This window comes from Salvia splendens, chromosome 7 (assembly GCF_004379255.2).
Source record: "Salvia splendens isolate huo1 chromosome 7, SspV2, whole genome shotgun sequence".
NCBI classification, from domain to species: domain Eukaryota; kingdom Viridiplantae; phylum Streptophyta; class Magnoliopsida; order Lamiales; family Lamiaceae; genus Salvia; species Salvia splendens.
The window spans coordinates 10,913,179-10,926,732 of record NC_056038.1 but is presented as its reverse complement, the minus strand read 5'-3'; the positions used below and the strand labels follow the sequence as shown (position 1 = coordinate 10,926,732).

At 38.4% G+C, this 13,554-nt stretch overlaps 2 protein-coding genes and 1 pseudogene across 3 annotated transcripts; 1 reads left to right on the top strand and 2 right to left on the bottom strand.

The window, feature by feature from the left end:
* Positions 1-1,588: 1,588 nt before the first annotated feature.
* LOC121741896 lies at positions 1,589-5,390 on the top strand. Of its 2 annotated transcripts, none has more exons than XM_042134843.1 (2): positions 1,589-1,840; positions 2,250-5,390. In XM_042134843.1, exon 2 carries the CDS (start codon positions 2,414-2,416, stop codon positions 5,174-5,176), a length of 2,763 nt encoding a protein of 920 aa, XP_041990777.1. In that variant the 5' UTR covers positions 1,589-1,840; positions 2,250-2,413; the 3' UTR covers positions 5,177-5,390. The 2 variants fall into 2 exon arrangements, with proteins under 2 accessions (XP_041990777.1, XP_041990778.1); XM_042134844.1 differs by having other exon boundaries at positions 1,589-1,910.
* A 1,195-nt stretch (positions 5,391-6,585) lies between these two features.
* Positions 6,586-9,320, bottom strand: LOC121741744 (annotated as a pseudogene).
* Positions 9,321-9,486: 166 nt separating this feature from the next.
* Positions 9,487-13,447, bottom strand: LOC121741745 (splicing factor U2af large subunit B-like). The gene is made up of 5 exons (XM_042134630.1): positions 13,308-13,447; positions 11,631-11,744; positions 10,570-10,862; positions 10,362-10,475; positions 9,487-9,623 (listed from the first exon to the last, which is right to left on the bottom strand). Exons 2-5 carry the CDS (start codon positions 11,673-11,675, stop codon positions 9,539-9,541), a joined length of 537 nt encoding a protein of 178 aa, XP_041990564.1. The 5' UTR covers positions 11,676-11,744; positions 13,308-13,447; the 3' UTR covers positions 9,487-9,538.
* Between the last annotated feature and the right edge of the window lie 107 nt (positions 13,448-13,554).

The window sequence follows — 13,554 nt, the reverse complement described above, 5'->3', positions numbered from 1 at the left end:
TCATGGATTCACGGATGCTGATTGGGCAGGGAACCCAAATGACAGAAAATCAACTGCTGGATATTTTACCTTTGTGGGAGGAAATCTTGTCACGTGGAGAAGCAAAAAACAGAAAGTGGTAGCCTTGTCAAGTGCAGAAGCTGAATTTCAAGGGATTAAGAGTGGGTTGACTGAGATTCTGTGGCTGAGGAAATTGATGACTGAGTTGAACTTAAACTCACAGAAGTCATGTAAGTTGTTCTGTGATAATAAGACGGCAATCAGTATATCTGAAAATCCAGTTCAGCATGATCGGACAAAACATGTCGAGGTGGATCGACATTTCATCAAGGACAATATAGAGGCCAAGACGGTAGAACTTCCTTTTGTGAGATCTGAAGATCAGTTGGCGGATATACTCACGAAAGCTGTCGATGCAAGAAGCTTCCATGAGGTATTGGGCAAGTTAAGTATCGGTAATCCCATTACTTAACTTGAGGGGGAGTGTTAGAAAGAAAAATATGTAAGTAAGGAAAATAGGTAAGCAAGGAAAAAAAATTAATTAGGGAATGAGTATTATGACAAATCTTGCCAATTTTATGTAACACTTGGCCTATTTAAAGGAGGCGTACCTATTGTAATTCTCAGAACAAGTTGAATGAATAATACTCATATCTTTCAATAGACTCAAACCAATCGGCTTTAGTTGTGGGCTTGAACTAAGTCGGGACCCAAGATGCCCGGCCTGAGGAGTGTCTAGGCTGACCTAGTCCATTTAATGACTCTATTTGGGCCGACACTTAGATTATACTTCACCAGTTGCACCCGAACTTTGCATCCTAATCAACACATCTGATTTGAACATATTAACAAGTCTTTTCTATTAACACCATCAATATCAATACTCGTAAAATCCACCTTTCACTTCAATTTAACTGAAAATCTTCATAGTAAATAATCATTAAATGTTAAACTTTTAGGGTTGTCAATTAAATTTACAAGATATAGGAAGAATCTGAATTAACTCGAAATTAATGATTTTAGCAGGTAACTTTGTCACCTAAATATTTGACGGATGCATCCAAATTATATAAATGACACTATTAATCTATATGAAGAATTTGAGTTAAGTCGAAATTAATGATTCTAGCAGGCAATTTTGTTACCTAAATATTGAACCGTTAGCATCCAAATTATGTCAATAACGCTATCTATTAATCAGTAAAATTATCACCTGAATACTTAACCATTTGAATCCAAATCCAAATAATAATAAAATGACACTATCTACTAATCCATATATAAATGACAAAATATGATTTTAAAAACAAAAAATCCCCTGCAGATTGATCTTTCTTGAGTGGGTAGCAGTTGGACTTTTGGGCGAACCAACTTTCTACAGAGATGCAAATTATTTGACTTTGAGAAAAGCGAGCAGGTCCCACCATCAATATATTTTATTGTATTTTCTATTAAACGAAATCGCTGTAATAAAAGATTTATTAATAACAGAATGATAACTTTAAATTAAGAAAGTCAATTTGTCATTTCCCGTCAATTCATGTTTGGGTTAAGTGTGTTTTACAATAAAGAATTCCACTAGCTTAGATAGAGCCCCCAAAAAGGTCAATGTTAAGAGAGAGAGTGTGTGTGTAGTGGGGTAAATGTAATCAATTGAAGTAGTAGGAGGAGGAGTATGTTTTTTGCGATTCACAACTGTAGTAAATGTGCGTTCGATGTGGATGGTCAGCTTTAAATTTGCTTGCAGAAACGAAGAGAGAGAGAGAGTGGTGATTGTTTAGACAAATGTTTTGAAGATTTTATAGCTCATAGTAGCTACCTCAGGTGTCAAGAACAAGAGGTAGGGGGCTTCTTCATTCGATTTGCGAAAAGCTTCAAAATTCCCAACTTTGTATCTGCGCATATCTAGGGTAATTTATTGTCTATTTTGATTACTCCATTTATGAGGTTTTTGTAAAATTGGATGTTCGAAACTTTAATCTTAAACGCCTCATTTTGCGATTTCATTTTCATCTTTTCTGAGTTAATTCTCGAAGAAATACTGAGTTTAGGGTTTCATTAATCTGCCCCGATATTTACTTTTGTCCATTTCTTTTGATTAAACTCAAAAATATCTATCCGTGCTGTTTGAATGTTTGCCTAAAGCAAATGCTCTTGCCCTTTCCCTCCTTAAGTTGGGGATTTTTTTGGTTTTTTTTTGAAAGCAAAGGTTTATTCTTGTTTTGATTCCTTTTGCCTTTTGAACTTAGGTTTTGAATTGAGTCTCCTTTATCTGGGTTCAGCGGGTAGAAGGCTTCACCAATAAAGGGGGAAAAAGAAAGCTTCATTTTGATTTCCCTGGCTCTATTGAATTATTTTCAGTTTGAATTTCTTGAATTCTAAGAGCAAACAACGGGGAAGAAAGCAAGATTTAATGCATCTCTCTCTATGGAAACCACTCTCTCATTGTGCTGCACTGCTATTGGATAGAAAGAGCAGAAGAAGAGATGGTTCTGAGCATTCAAATGAGGAAATTCAGGCTAATCCTTCAATTCTGAGGAAATTGCAAGAACACAAATTGAGGGAGGCTCTTGAAGAAGCTTCTGAAGATGGCTCCCTTATTAAGTCCCAAGACATTGATGCGGAGTCATTGGCCAATCAAGATGAGGGGTTAGGCCGTTCGCGGTCACTGGCACGGCTAAACGCCCAGAAGGAGTTCCTCAGAGCCACTGCTCTTGCAGCCGAGCGCACATTCGAGTCTGAGGACTCAATTCCTCAGCTCACTGAGGTCTTCTCCAAGTTCCTGACGATGTATCCAAAATACAAGTCGACAGAGGGGATTGAGCAGCTAAGGCAGGATGAGTACTCGCATCTCTTGGGGGTTGGTTCAAAGGTATGCCTTGATTACTGTGGATTTGGATTGTTTTCATTGCTGCAAAGTGTGCATTATTGGGAATCATCAACGTTTAGTTTGTCAGAGATCACAGCTAATTTAAGTAATCATGCTTTGTATGGGGGAGCTGAGATTGGGACGGTAGAGTATGATATCAAGACTAGAATTATGGATTACTTGAACATACCTGAGAATGAATACGGCCTTGTTTTCACTGTGAGCCGTGGCTCAGCCTTCAAGTTGCTTGCTGAGTCATATCCGTTTCACACTAACAAGAGGTTGTTGACCATGTTTGATCACGAGAGTCAATCTGTGAACTGGATGGCTCAGAGTGCTAGAGAGAAAGGCGCCAAGGTTCAAAGCGCGTGGTTTAGATGGCCTACTCTCAAGCTCTGTTCGACTGACTTGAGGAAGCAGATTTCGAACAAAAAGAAGAGGAAGAAAGATTTAGCAACCGGTCTCTTCGTGTTCCCTGTTCAGTCGAGAGTCACTGGTTCCAAGTACTCATATCAGTGGATGGCTCTTGCCCAACAGAACAACTGGCATGTCTTGCTCGATGCTGGAGCATTGGGCCCGAAAGACATGGATTCTCTTGGATTGTCTTTGTTCCGGCCAGACTTCATCATCACGTCATTCTACAGAGTGTTCGGCTATGATCCAACTGGTTTTGGATGCCTTCTGATCAAGAAATCTGTGATGAGCAGTCTTCAAAATCAATCGGGTCATGCTGGGTCGGGTATAGTCAAAATAAGCCCCGTCTTTCCTCTCTACTTGAGTGATTCTATGGATAATATCCCTGGATTTGGGTTTGATGAGGATGAAGAAGTGAGTGGGACTGGTGAAGTGAATTCTGAAAATCGTCCCGAATCTCAGCTGCCGGCCTTTTCTGGTGCTTACACTTCTGCTCAGGTGAGGGACGTATTCGAGACAGAGATGGAGCATGATAATATCTCTGACCGAGATGGGGCAAGCACCATATTTGAAGAAACTGAAAGTATTTCTGTCGGGGAGATGATGAAAAGTCCAGTCTTCAGTGAAGATGAATCATCTGATAACTCACTTTGGATTGATTTGGGTCAGAGTCCATTAGGATCAGATGCTGTAGCTCCTTCAAACAAACATATGGCATCCTCTCCCCTACCGCCGGCGTGGTTTAGCCGGAAGAACCATAAACTCACTTCTCCGAATGCCTCAAAGTTACCAAGCAGCGGAATGTACGACAATGAGTTGAACCCGGGGCATCATGAGGTGCTGTCATTTGACGCTGCTGTTCGATCAGTTTCTCAAGAACTAGACCATTTCAAGGAGATACCTGAAGAAGAGCCGTTCTCGGAAGTATATCCAGCTTCACGAGAATATAGGACTCCGAATAAACAGCAATTCCAAGAGATTGAAGATGAAGTCGATATCAACAATTCATCTAGGGGCTCCAATCGTCTGACTATTCAGAATGGCTGTGCTTCTGAGATATGCCTCGAGAAAGAAAGTGCGATACGACGAGAGACAGAGGGAGAATTCAGATTGCTGGAAAGGCGAGAAAAGAGTAGAATTGCTGGAGGCAGGTTTTTCGGGATAGAGGAGAGTGAGGCAGCTGGAAATAAAGGGAGAAGGGTATCATTTAGCACAGAAGACAACAACAGAGCTCATATCAGTCAGGCTCCGGAGCCAGGAGAAATGTCTCCTAATAGTATAGATGATGATGATGATTATTTGAGCAATGGGGAGTATGACGAGCAAGAATCAGCAAGGGGTGAACCCGAGATAATCTGCAAGCATCTGGATCATATAAATATGTTGGGCCTGAACAAGACCACATCCCGGCTCCGTTTCTTGATCAATTGGCTTGTGACCTCTCTGCTGCAACTAAGGTTGCCTAGTTCGGGTAGGCAAGACAGTGTGCCGCTTGTTCATATATACGGGCCAAAGATTAAATATGAAAGAGGCGCTGCAGTGGCTTTCAATGTGAGGGACAGAACTAGGGGTCTGATCAGCCCGGAGGTTGTACAAAAGCTGGCTGAATCACATGGTATCTGTCTAGGTGTCGGAATATTGAGTCACATACGTATCATAGAAGGGTCGAAGCAGCGTGGACCTGTGAGTGTTGATGATACCACACTTTGCAAGCCGATGGCGAATGGGGGAAAAAGTGGGTTCATCAGAGTAGAAGTTGTGACTGCTTCACTTGCATTTCTGAGTAATTTTGATGATGTATATAAGTTGTGGGCTTTTGTGGCTAAATTTATTGATCCAAACTTCTTGAAAGAGGGCGTGTTGCCATCTGTTACTGAAGAGGCTGAAGAATGAGATGGCAAACCATTGCTGCAGCTCTCTGCATTTCTTGATTGTTGTTTTTTTGTCCTGCTGGTTTGGCTTCTTGTAGAGTATGATTTTCGAATGATTAGTATGAACTGAAGGAGAGATACACAACAGCATTACACTCCTCTGTTCAGAATGAATTGTCACTCATTGGATTTGCAACAATCTATTTTATATATAAAAAAAATTGATGGGTTGCCTAGCTTGAGAGAATGGGTCTCTGTTGTGGAGACACCCAGTTTTCTATTTGGGAGATTTTGAGTTTCTAACATGGAATACCCAGAATTCGAGGTCTCAATTTATTATTTTTTCTATGACTTCAAATAAATTAATAATAGGATAATCAAATGTTGATATTTAGGTAATTTAATGCCAATAAAAATATTTAAAATATTGGAAATTAACTAAATATTTGTAACAGAAAATTATAACTAACATAGACTAAACGAAAACGATGTTAGCTAATGGTGATCAGTACGTAACAAAACATTTCTCCCTCTCTATGTATAATAGGGCTGGAAAATTGTTTTGTTGGATCGTTATCAGGTTAAAAACGATCCAACCCAATAAAGTCTACACAAAATCTGAACTGTTAGGAAGGAATTAGCCTGAACACGAACATGACTTGTTATCTACAAACTCGCACACTAGAAGAATCTGTTTACCACAAGATACAGTTTGAGTTGACATATACATGAATCTGGGCTCTAGCCATTCCATTGACAGATCAGTTTTTTAATGTTCAAAGTTCTATTGCCTTTTGAAAATATTGGTTCTCATTTTTCTATAAGTCATTTTAGAGAAATTAGAATTGGATAAAAATGCAAGTCTCATGATTTTTTATATATGTCCTTTTCCTTTTCCTTTGTGAGAGCATTGTGTATGTTATATTCATAAAACATAAAACACACATGATTCGAGGATTTTTTACGGATGTCGATGTACTCATTAATTTGTGTACATAATATAGTAGTATTACCTTTGTGACTTTATCCGTATTAGATTAATAAAATTTGAGTTCTTATACATTTGTTTGGCTTTGTGCATTTACAGTGATTGTTGAATTATTATTGGAAAATTAAAATGATTTCTCGTTACTGGCAGCTCTATATCTCTCTCTCTATTTGCATGTCTATAAAACTATAAAAGAGAGTTTTAAGTCATCATATAAACATAACTTTAACAAAATGTGTTTTTATCAACTGGGGTATCTGATTTTTTCAGTTCAAAATATTCTCCTAAATAAACAAGATTGCATGCATCTAACTATGGTGAACTCCACTCTCCTTTGCATAATTAAGCTAACACTTCAGTATTTTAGATCAAACCCCTGTCCAATTCTCTTCCCTTTTTATCAAAGATTTGAGAATAAGGTCTATGAGGATATAAAATACAAGGAACAAAGAACAGACAAGGAATCATCCTATCAAAATCATAACATCATACAGTCATTGTTTTAGAAGCCGTTACAAGCAAGAACTAAATCACAACAGGTCTTTGCAGCAAAACCTACTTCAAATTTAAATAAGTGAAAACTTCCTACAAGACGGAACTATCCGCTATAATCTCCCTCCCAAAACTTATCTTCTGGGTAGAAAACTGCAACAACTTCATTTCCCCCAAATTTCCTTCCATTCAGTCCTTGCCGAGCTTTTACAGCACTTTCAGCGTCCGCATATTCCAAATAAACCTACATCACCAGTTACAATATTCATAAGTAGCGAAACCGAAATATTTGATTGCAGGCAACACATCTCTTCTGATGGGATGAAAGGGATGCTTAATTACTAACCTTCCCTACACCAGGTGCATTTTCTACATCGGGAACTGGGCGGGGGATTATCAAAGTCACCAATGTACCTGCAAATTTCAATTCAAAACTCAGAATCAGGCAATCAGTGTTTTAACCACTGAAGACAGTATAACAGCCACATTTATAACAGGGTTTTCTTGTATGTAAATATTCCGTATAGCAGAACAAGTTGTTAAAAACGCTGCCCGGAAAATGAACTCAGCACCACTAAAAACTAAGAAAAACAGAAAAAGGTGATTTTAGAAGCAGAGGAGCTCAGATTACTAACCAAACTTTGCACTTTCAATTCTCATGTCTTCAACTATATCTTCATAATCTTCGTCATTCATGAGCTCATCCGGGGTAACCACATTTGTCAAGCAAACAACCTTTGTAACTGGTGCAATAGTCGGTGCTAACATGAGTCTCTGCAAAAAGAAATGACACTCATTTCAAGTTTCAACAACTGTACCAGTCAGACTCATATTTGAAATCAACAGCCTTTAGGATCATGATAAGAATACACGGATATCAGAGAACATGAGTATTATTACCTGTAATGCAATTTGTTGTTGCGCATGTAATAATACACTCTCCTGCTCGGGTTTAGGCTGTGTTGTACCTTGATTAGCATGCCTAACAGTGAGCGTTTTATCACCCATCTTTATCCCATTAAGAGCTGCACAAGCAATATCTGTAACAGATAAGTCCTGTTAAACACAAAATGCATAGCCTTTGGAGTTCCCTGTTTCTCCATCTTTGACCAGATCAAAACCCCGAAGTGGTCCAAAGGATTCGAGTAGCTCCCTGATTTGCGATTCTGAGAAATAATATGGCAACCCACCAACAAATATGCGGTCAGGACCCTCAAGCCCCCCAGCAGATCCCGGTGTTAACCCAACAGTTGCAAGATTCAGATTGGGATTAGGTGCACCCTGAATAATGAAGGAAAATTTTAGTTGAAATGCATAGTAGCAATGCATGCAATTGGCATCTCAAAACAAGCAATAGGTAAACAGATTGAAGGAAAAAAAAATTCAACTTGCAGTAAGCATTGCTAGCCTCTTCAACGGATCTCATCTCCACAAAAGCAAATTTCTTCTCATGGTTAATGTAAACATTCACAACAGCATCTCCTGAATAATGGAAAGAACAATATGATTTTATTAAATCCCTCACAGATATATGGATAGTCGAAGGATTTATAACAGTGTAGAGATGTTACCTGGACCGGCAGTATTTCCTCCTATTGCTGACATAACATGACTAAAGAACGTTGCTACAGACTGCACAAGGAGAACATAAAAATGAATTACTTGTTGATCACACAGAACAATGAAATAAAATTCATATGAGCAAGGAAAGAAATACACAAATCAGGGATTAACATCAAAGTCTATGAAAAGGACAGGACTATGTTAAAATAATTGAATATGCTGCCCTCAAAATATTAAAGAAAACTGTGGATGTGGATACCAACAGAATCACTCCATTCCATGCGAATAACAGCATGGGAAGAATCATAACTTCATATACTGGTGGCGGAAGAGTTAAGACTTAACAAGAAAAATCAAGACATTATGACATCTATCTAGTGCCAATTGCCAAATCTAGGAATGGATATACCCAGCTACAATACAAGAACTGTAGAGATGGAACGTAGCATCACCTGCTCATTAGCAATGGGTGGAAGTCCACCAACATAGACCCTGCGAGCATGCCTAGTAGCCTGACAAAACAAAATTTCTTAAAGGATTTCTCAAATTAAGATTAAACATATAATACATAAAGCAACAATAGGAGACCTGCTGAGTCATTGCCTGCACAGGCATAACAGGGAGGGCTCCAAACTGAAATTAAATTTAAGATACGTTTTCAGGAACTATATTAAAGAGCTACAATAAATGCCAGAGGTCAAAGTTAGAAAACCTGTCCTCCTGGCAAAGATAACATATTGGGGAACATTCCTGGAATCGTGGGAGTGTCTCCCGAAAGTTGACCTGTAAATGCCACACCAAGTTACATCCAACATTAAAAACACATCCATCTTATTCTCAAGTGATGGAGTTGATATTAGTTAATATATTGTCTCCATGACTATATTCCAATATAGGCTATTTATATACAATAGAACTCTAACATCTATTAGAAATTCTGTAAAAGCTACCAAACATGCAATCCTGGTCAGAGATGGACAATACCTGTATTCATTCTTCCTTGTACATAAAAGCTACAGAAGTCAGCTCAAGCCCATTGTCAGCACAGTGGGGCTAGTGGCCCAACATTGCCTCCTTAGAACATAACATAGCACATACAAAACAAACAAGAAAACACAAACACAACAAGAAACCAAAAACACTCTCAGTTTCCATCACCAAGAAAATAATTTAATAAAAACTGAACTGTCAATTTTAGGGACTACTACTCCAAAATGTGATGTGCAATTGAAGGACCGAGTGCGCTTACCAAAATGAAACCAATTTTTTGATACGACCATTCCACACTATATCACAGAAAAGAAACATAATAGTTAACAAAAAAAGAAAACTGTAGGCCAACTATTTGGCTGTACCTGCAACGACAGCGGCAGTATTTGGAAGCAATGCAGTAGGAGGATGCATGTCAAAACCACTCATCCTTTTGCTGTAAAGTACTATATTAATGCCAGAGACAAGCAAAACATGTGGCGGTAATAGTTGAATTTAAAACACGTGAAATAATTTGCACGAGATATTGAACCCCAAATTAATTAATTCTGATATTACAGAAGGGCAGGGATTAATATTAGTAAAACAATAACAGGTGGAAATAGTAACTAAATTCAAGCAATATTACAAACAAGTAACATGACTACTCACTCACATACTCTAAAAAAACGAATATCAGTAACTCAGAGTGCCAAATGAGTATGGTGCGATCATAACATATCCAAGCAACAATGATGTTTAAGCCAGTTATGTGTAACTAGAACCTCCAACCTTATCAGCTAATAAGATGATGTTTTCACTTTTTTTACCGACGACAAAGTAGGTGTGGCCTATGGTATCTGTTAAATAGGTGAAATCAATTACATTTACTTAATAAATTTGATTATATGCATCAACCCCAATACATGAGTACAATAAAATTATTACAGAGTACTATATAAGATAAGATAGTAGAATCAGAGTCATTTAATCAGAATTCAGTACCTATTTTTTTTCCACCCCTTGCCCTCAAAAGCTGAATATAATGTTAGGAATTAATAAACAAGATATAACATTCTGCAATTGTGATGGATTATCTTTGCTAATTATAGCACCATGTTGATAAGGCTTTCCGATCTCACAGCGACAAAAAAGAGAACAAGAGAAGACTCAGAAGAGTACAATCACAAACTACCTTTTGGAGCGTGAACGTGACCGTGACCTCGATCTGTGCTCAGATTTATCCCTTGAACGAGACCTAGATCTGTGCCGGTGTCTTTCCTCCCTATCTTTATCATAATCTTTCCGCCTGAAATTAGAATGCTTAACTTTCAGTCCTTAACAGCAACAAGGAAGGAAATTGTTGGTAGAGAAGATACAAAAAAAAACTGCACTTGTCTCACCTCTCATAGTCTCGGCTTCGGTAGCAGTCATCAGCATCATCCCTATCTCCGGTCCTCTCCCTTCTCTCACTTCGGTCTCTGTGGCAATCTTGGTGATGTCGATCACGATCCTTATCCCGTTCCCTTTCCCTGTCTTTATCCCTGTCCTTATCCCTTTCCCTGTCTCTGTCCCTGTCCCTGTCCCTGTCCCTTTCCCTATCCTTCTCTCTGTCCCTGTCTCTACCTCTTTCCCTTGGCCTATCTCTGCTTTTAGACTCCCTCTCCCGGTCTCTTGTACGATCACGAGATTCATCCTGCAAAAAGTGAAGTTTGATAAATGTAACGTTAGGCAACATATAGATAACAGACAAACAGAGAAGTGTACGCTCTGCCACTGATCTTTCTGATGAATATAAAATTGTGAAATAGCACAACCAGAACATGCAACAGTTTTCCTGTGGACCTTTTCATTTGTGAGATGAAAATATATGGATGCTCTGAGCCCCACATTGTTTCCAGAATGCAATGGCGTTTGATTTTTTTGTCATTTAAACTTTTTTTCTCCATTGCTATAAAACAATATAGCTTTTTGGCAAACACCAGTTGTCTGCAAAAGTTTATCAACTGTCATTCTTGTTTTCTAAGTGAAACAAGCATTCTCCAGACGGACATGATTTTTTATATGGAATATCTAAACCTACCAGCCAAAATATATCTAGCATCCAATTAATTTATTTTACTTAACTAAAAGCAGACCCATTAGCATATCCCATTTTAGGGTGGATAGAGAAACTACCCCCATAAGTCACTAATCTTAGTCCTTAAGCCAATAATAAAACCATCCAAATCCACAACATGAGAAAAGTTCAATTAAGAAATCCAGAAAAATATATCTTCCAACCTAGTAAGATTAACCATCAAACAAAAAAGGAAACAATGTCACATTAATTTATTTAAACTGGTAACAGCATTTCTGGCACTTAATAATTTTAAAGGGGCGCTTGCAGCATGAAATAACAATTAAAACAGAAAGGAGATGAACCACCAACAAAATAAGCTAATTGTAACTCAAAATTCCTGACCTTGGATCCAGAACTTGTAGAACCTTTGTGAGCTTTCTCCTGCATGGCTGCTAGTTCGGGTGATTCTATATGAGATGGAGAAAGGGAATTTCCATCAGCCTCGTGAGTTGCAATCTGAAAACAGCGTTTGTGCCTGAGTTAGGATGGAGAGGATATAATAGAATGAATTTCATATCCTCAAGCAATAGATCAGTACAGTGAAATTCCATGCATAACCAGCAGCAGAATACAAATCAGCAATTACAGTATTCATATACCTGAACTCTACTTGCATATTGTTTCATACATTCCTAATTCATCAAACATATTAAAATGGTCTCTGATTAATGAAGAAATGTACAAATACGGGCTGCAGGGACCCTAATGTGATAGCTAAAAGATACTACTCCCTCAAGTCCCCATTAGAAGTCTCATTTTTCACATTAGTGTGTTTTAAGTAATTGTTTGACTTTATAAATGAAATTGGTAGAAAAATTTAGTGGAATGTGGGGTCCATTTACCAAAAATAGTAAAAGTGAGATGGGACTTTTAATGGGGACTGGACGAAAATGGCAAAATGGGGCATCTAATGGGGACTGGAGGGAGTATAAGATAAGGGGGATTATGCTATGCAGTTCATCAGATTCTTATAACCACATAATATACAGTCTGTGGTTATTTAGACATGGCATGAACAAAGGATGTGCCTTCCAGGTGTTTAGGAAAGAAATTTGGACCAACAGACTACACTATCCCAATTACAAGTATTCCTGATTCCATAAAATAATTCACTTAGGTGGTATTCGGTTTCCTAGATAAAATAATACCAAGATATAATCTAGGATTGAGTTGTGAGATTATTTTAGTCATAGGGGGTCAACTACGACTAATTATCCCATGATTATCCATCTAGAATTGAGTTATCTCATGAACCAAACACACTACATACATAGTCCATACAGTCTTGCAAACCGAACACCGGGTTAGAGAAAAAACTCGATGATAGCAACTGCAATAGTCGAGCTGTCCAGGTAATCTATGCTAAATACAAAAAGCAGATTTTTGGGGAAATTGCATAAATTCCATTTTCTCTCCAAGAGCTACTGTGACTGTCCAATAGACCACCAAGAGTACTTATTTGCAATGTTATCAAATAGCGGATATGATGGCGCTATGGCATGGCGTTCGATGGTGGAAACGCCATAGCACCATGACGCTGCCATAGCACCGCCATATCCGACATTTGACAGCATTGCGTGTGTACTGCATTTAGGAATATGGCATTATGCAAGAAACATGGTGGTTAGAGCGGTATATTATGCTTTATTAATTATTTAAAGTGTTTTAGATGTTATATTTTTAATATTTTTTCATTTTTGAATTATATATAAATATACAAGTATTATTTTACTTATTTAATTTTTTACCGCCATATCCGCCGTACTAATACGCCATATCCCTGTGGCGGTTTTTAGGCAAACCGCCATAAGCCGCCATACGAGATTGATAACATTGCTTATTTGATCAATAAACTTTTACACTTCACAATGAAAATCAAACAATTTGACAATAGATCACAAATCTTACTATTATTCTAATTTTTAGGTACACAAATTCCAATTCAGGGAAAATAAGCAAACCTGCAGATCGTGGACTGAGATGGAAGAAGAAGATGAAACGTCGAAGAAGAAAACTGACCTGATGGACAAAGAAAATGTGTTGATGGAGAGAAGAACACAGCGAGCACAAGTACACGGCGGCAGTGGCGGGGGGAGTCGACGAGTTGGCTGGTCAGCCAAGAATAAGAGGGGGCTGAGGAGGCAGCGACGGCGACGGCGGTAGACTAGTGGATTGGTGTGTTTCGCTGGATACTTTTTGAAGAGAAGTGCTCGTGCCTCGTAGGAGATCGCTAAGCATCTCCAATGGCGGCTAGCGGACCGGCTAG

What these genes read in the sequence shown, in the direction of transcription:
- LOC121741896 (XM_042134843.1), top strand. Translation starts at nt 2,414, where the DNA reads ATGCATCTCTCTCTATGGAAACCACTCTCTCATTGTGCTGCACTGCTA.
- LOC121741745 (XM_042134630.1), bottom strand. Translation starts at nt 11,675, where the DNA reads ATGCAGGAGAAAGCTCACAAAGGTTCTACAAGTTCTGGATCCAAG. An exon ending in CGAAGCCGAGACTATGAGAG is followed by an intron (nt 10,476 to 10,569) that starts GTGAGACAAGTG and finishes TTCTAATTTCAG; the next exon opens with GCGGAAAGATTATGATAAAG. An exon ending in TCACGTTCACGCTCCAAAAG is followed by an intron (nt 9,624 to 10,361) that starts GTAGTTTGTGAT and finishes AGTACTTTACAG; the next exon opens with CAAAAGGATGAGTGGTTTTG.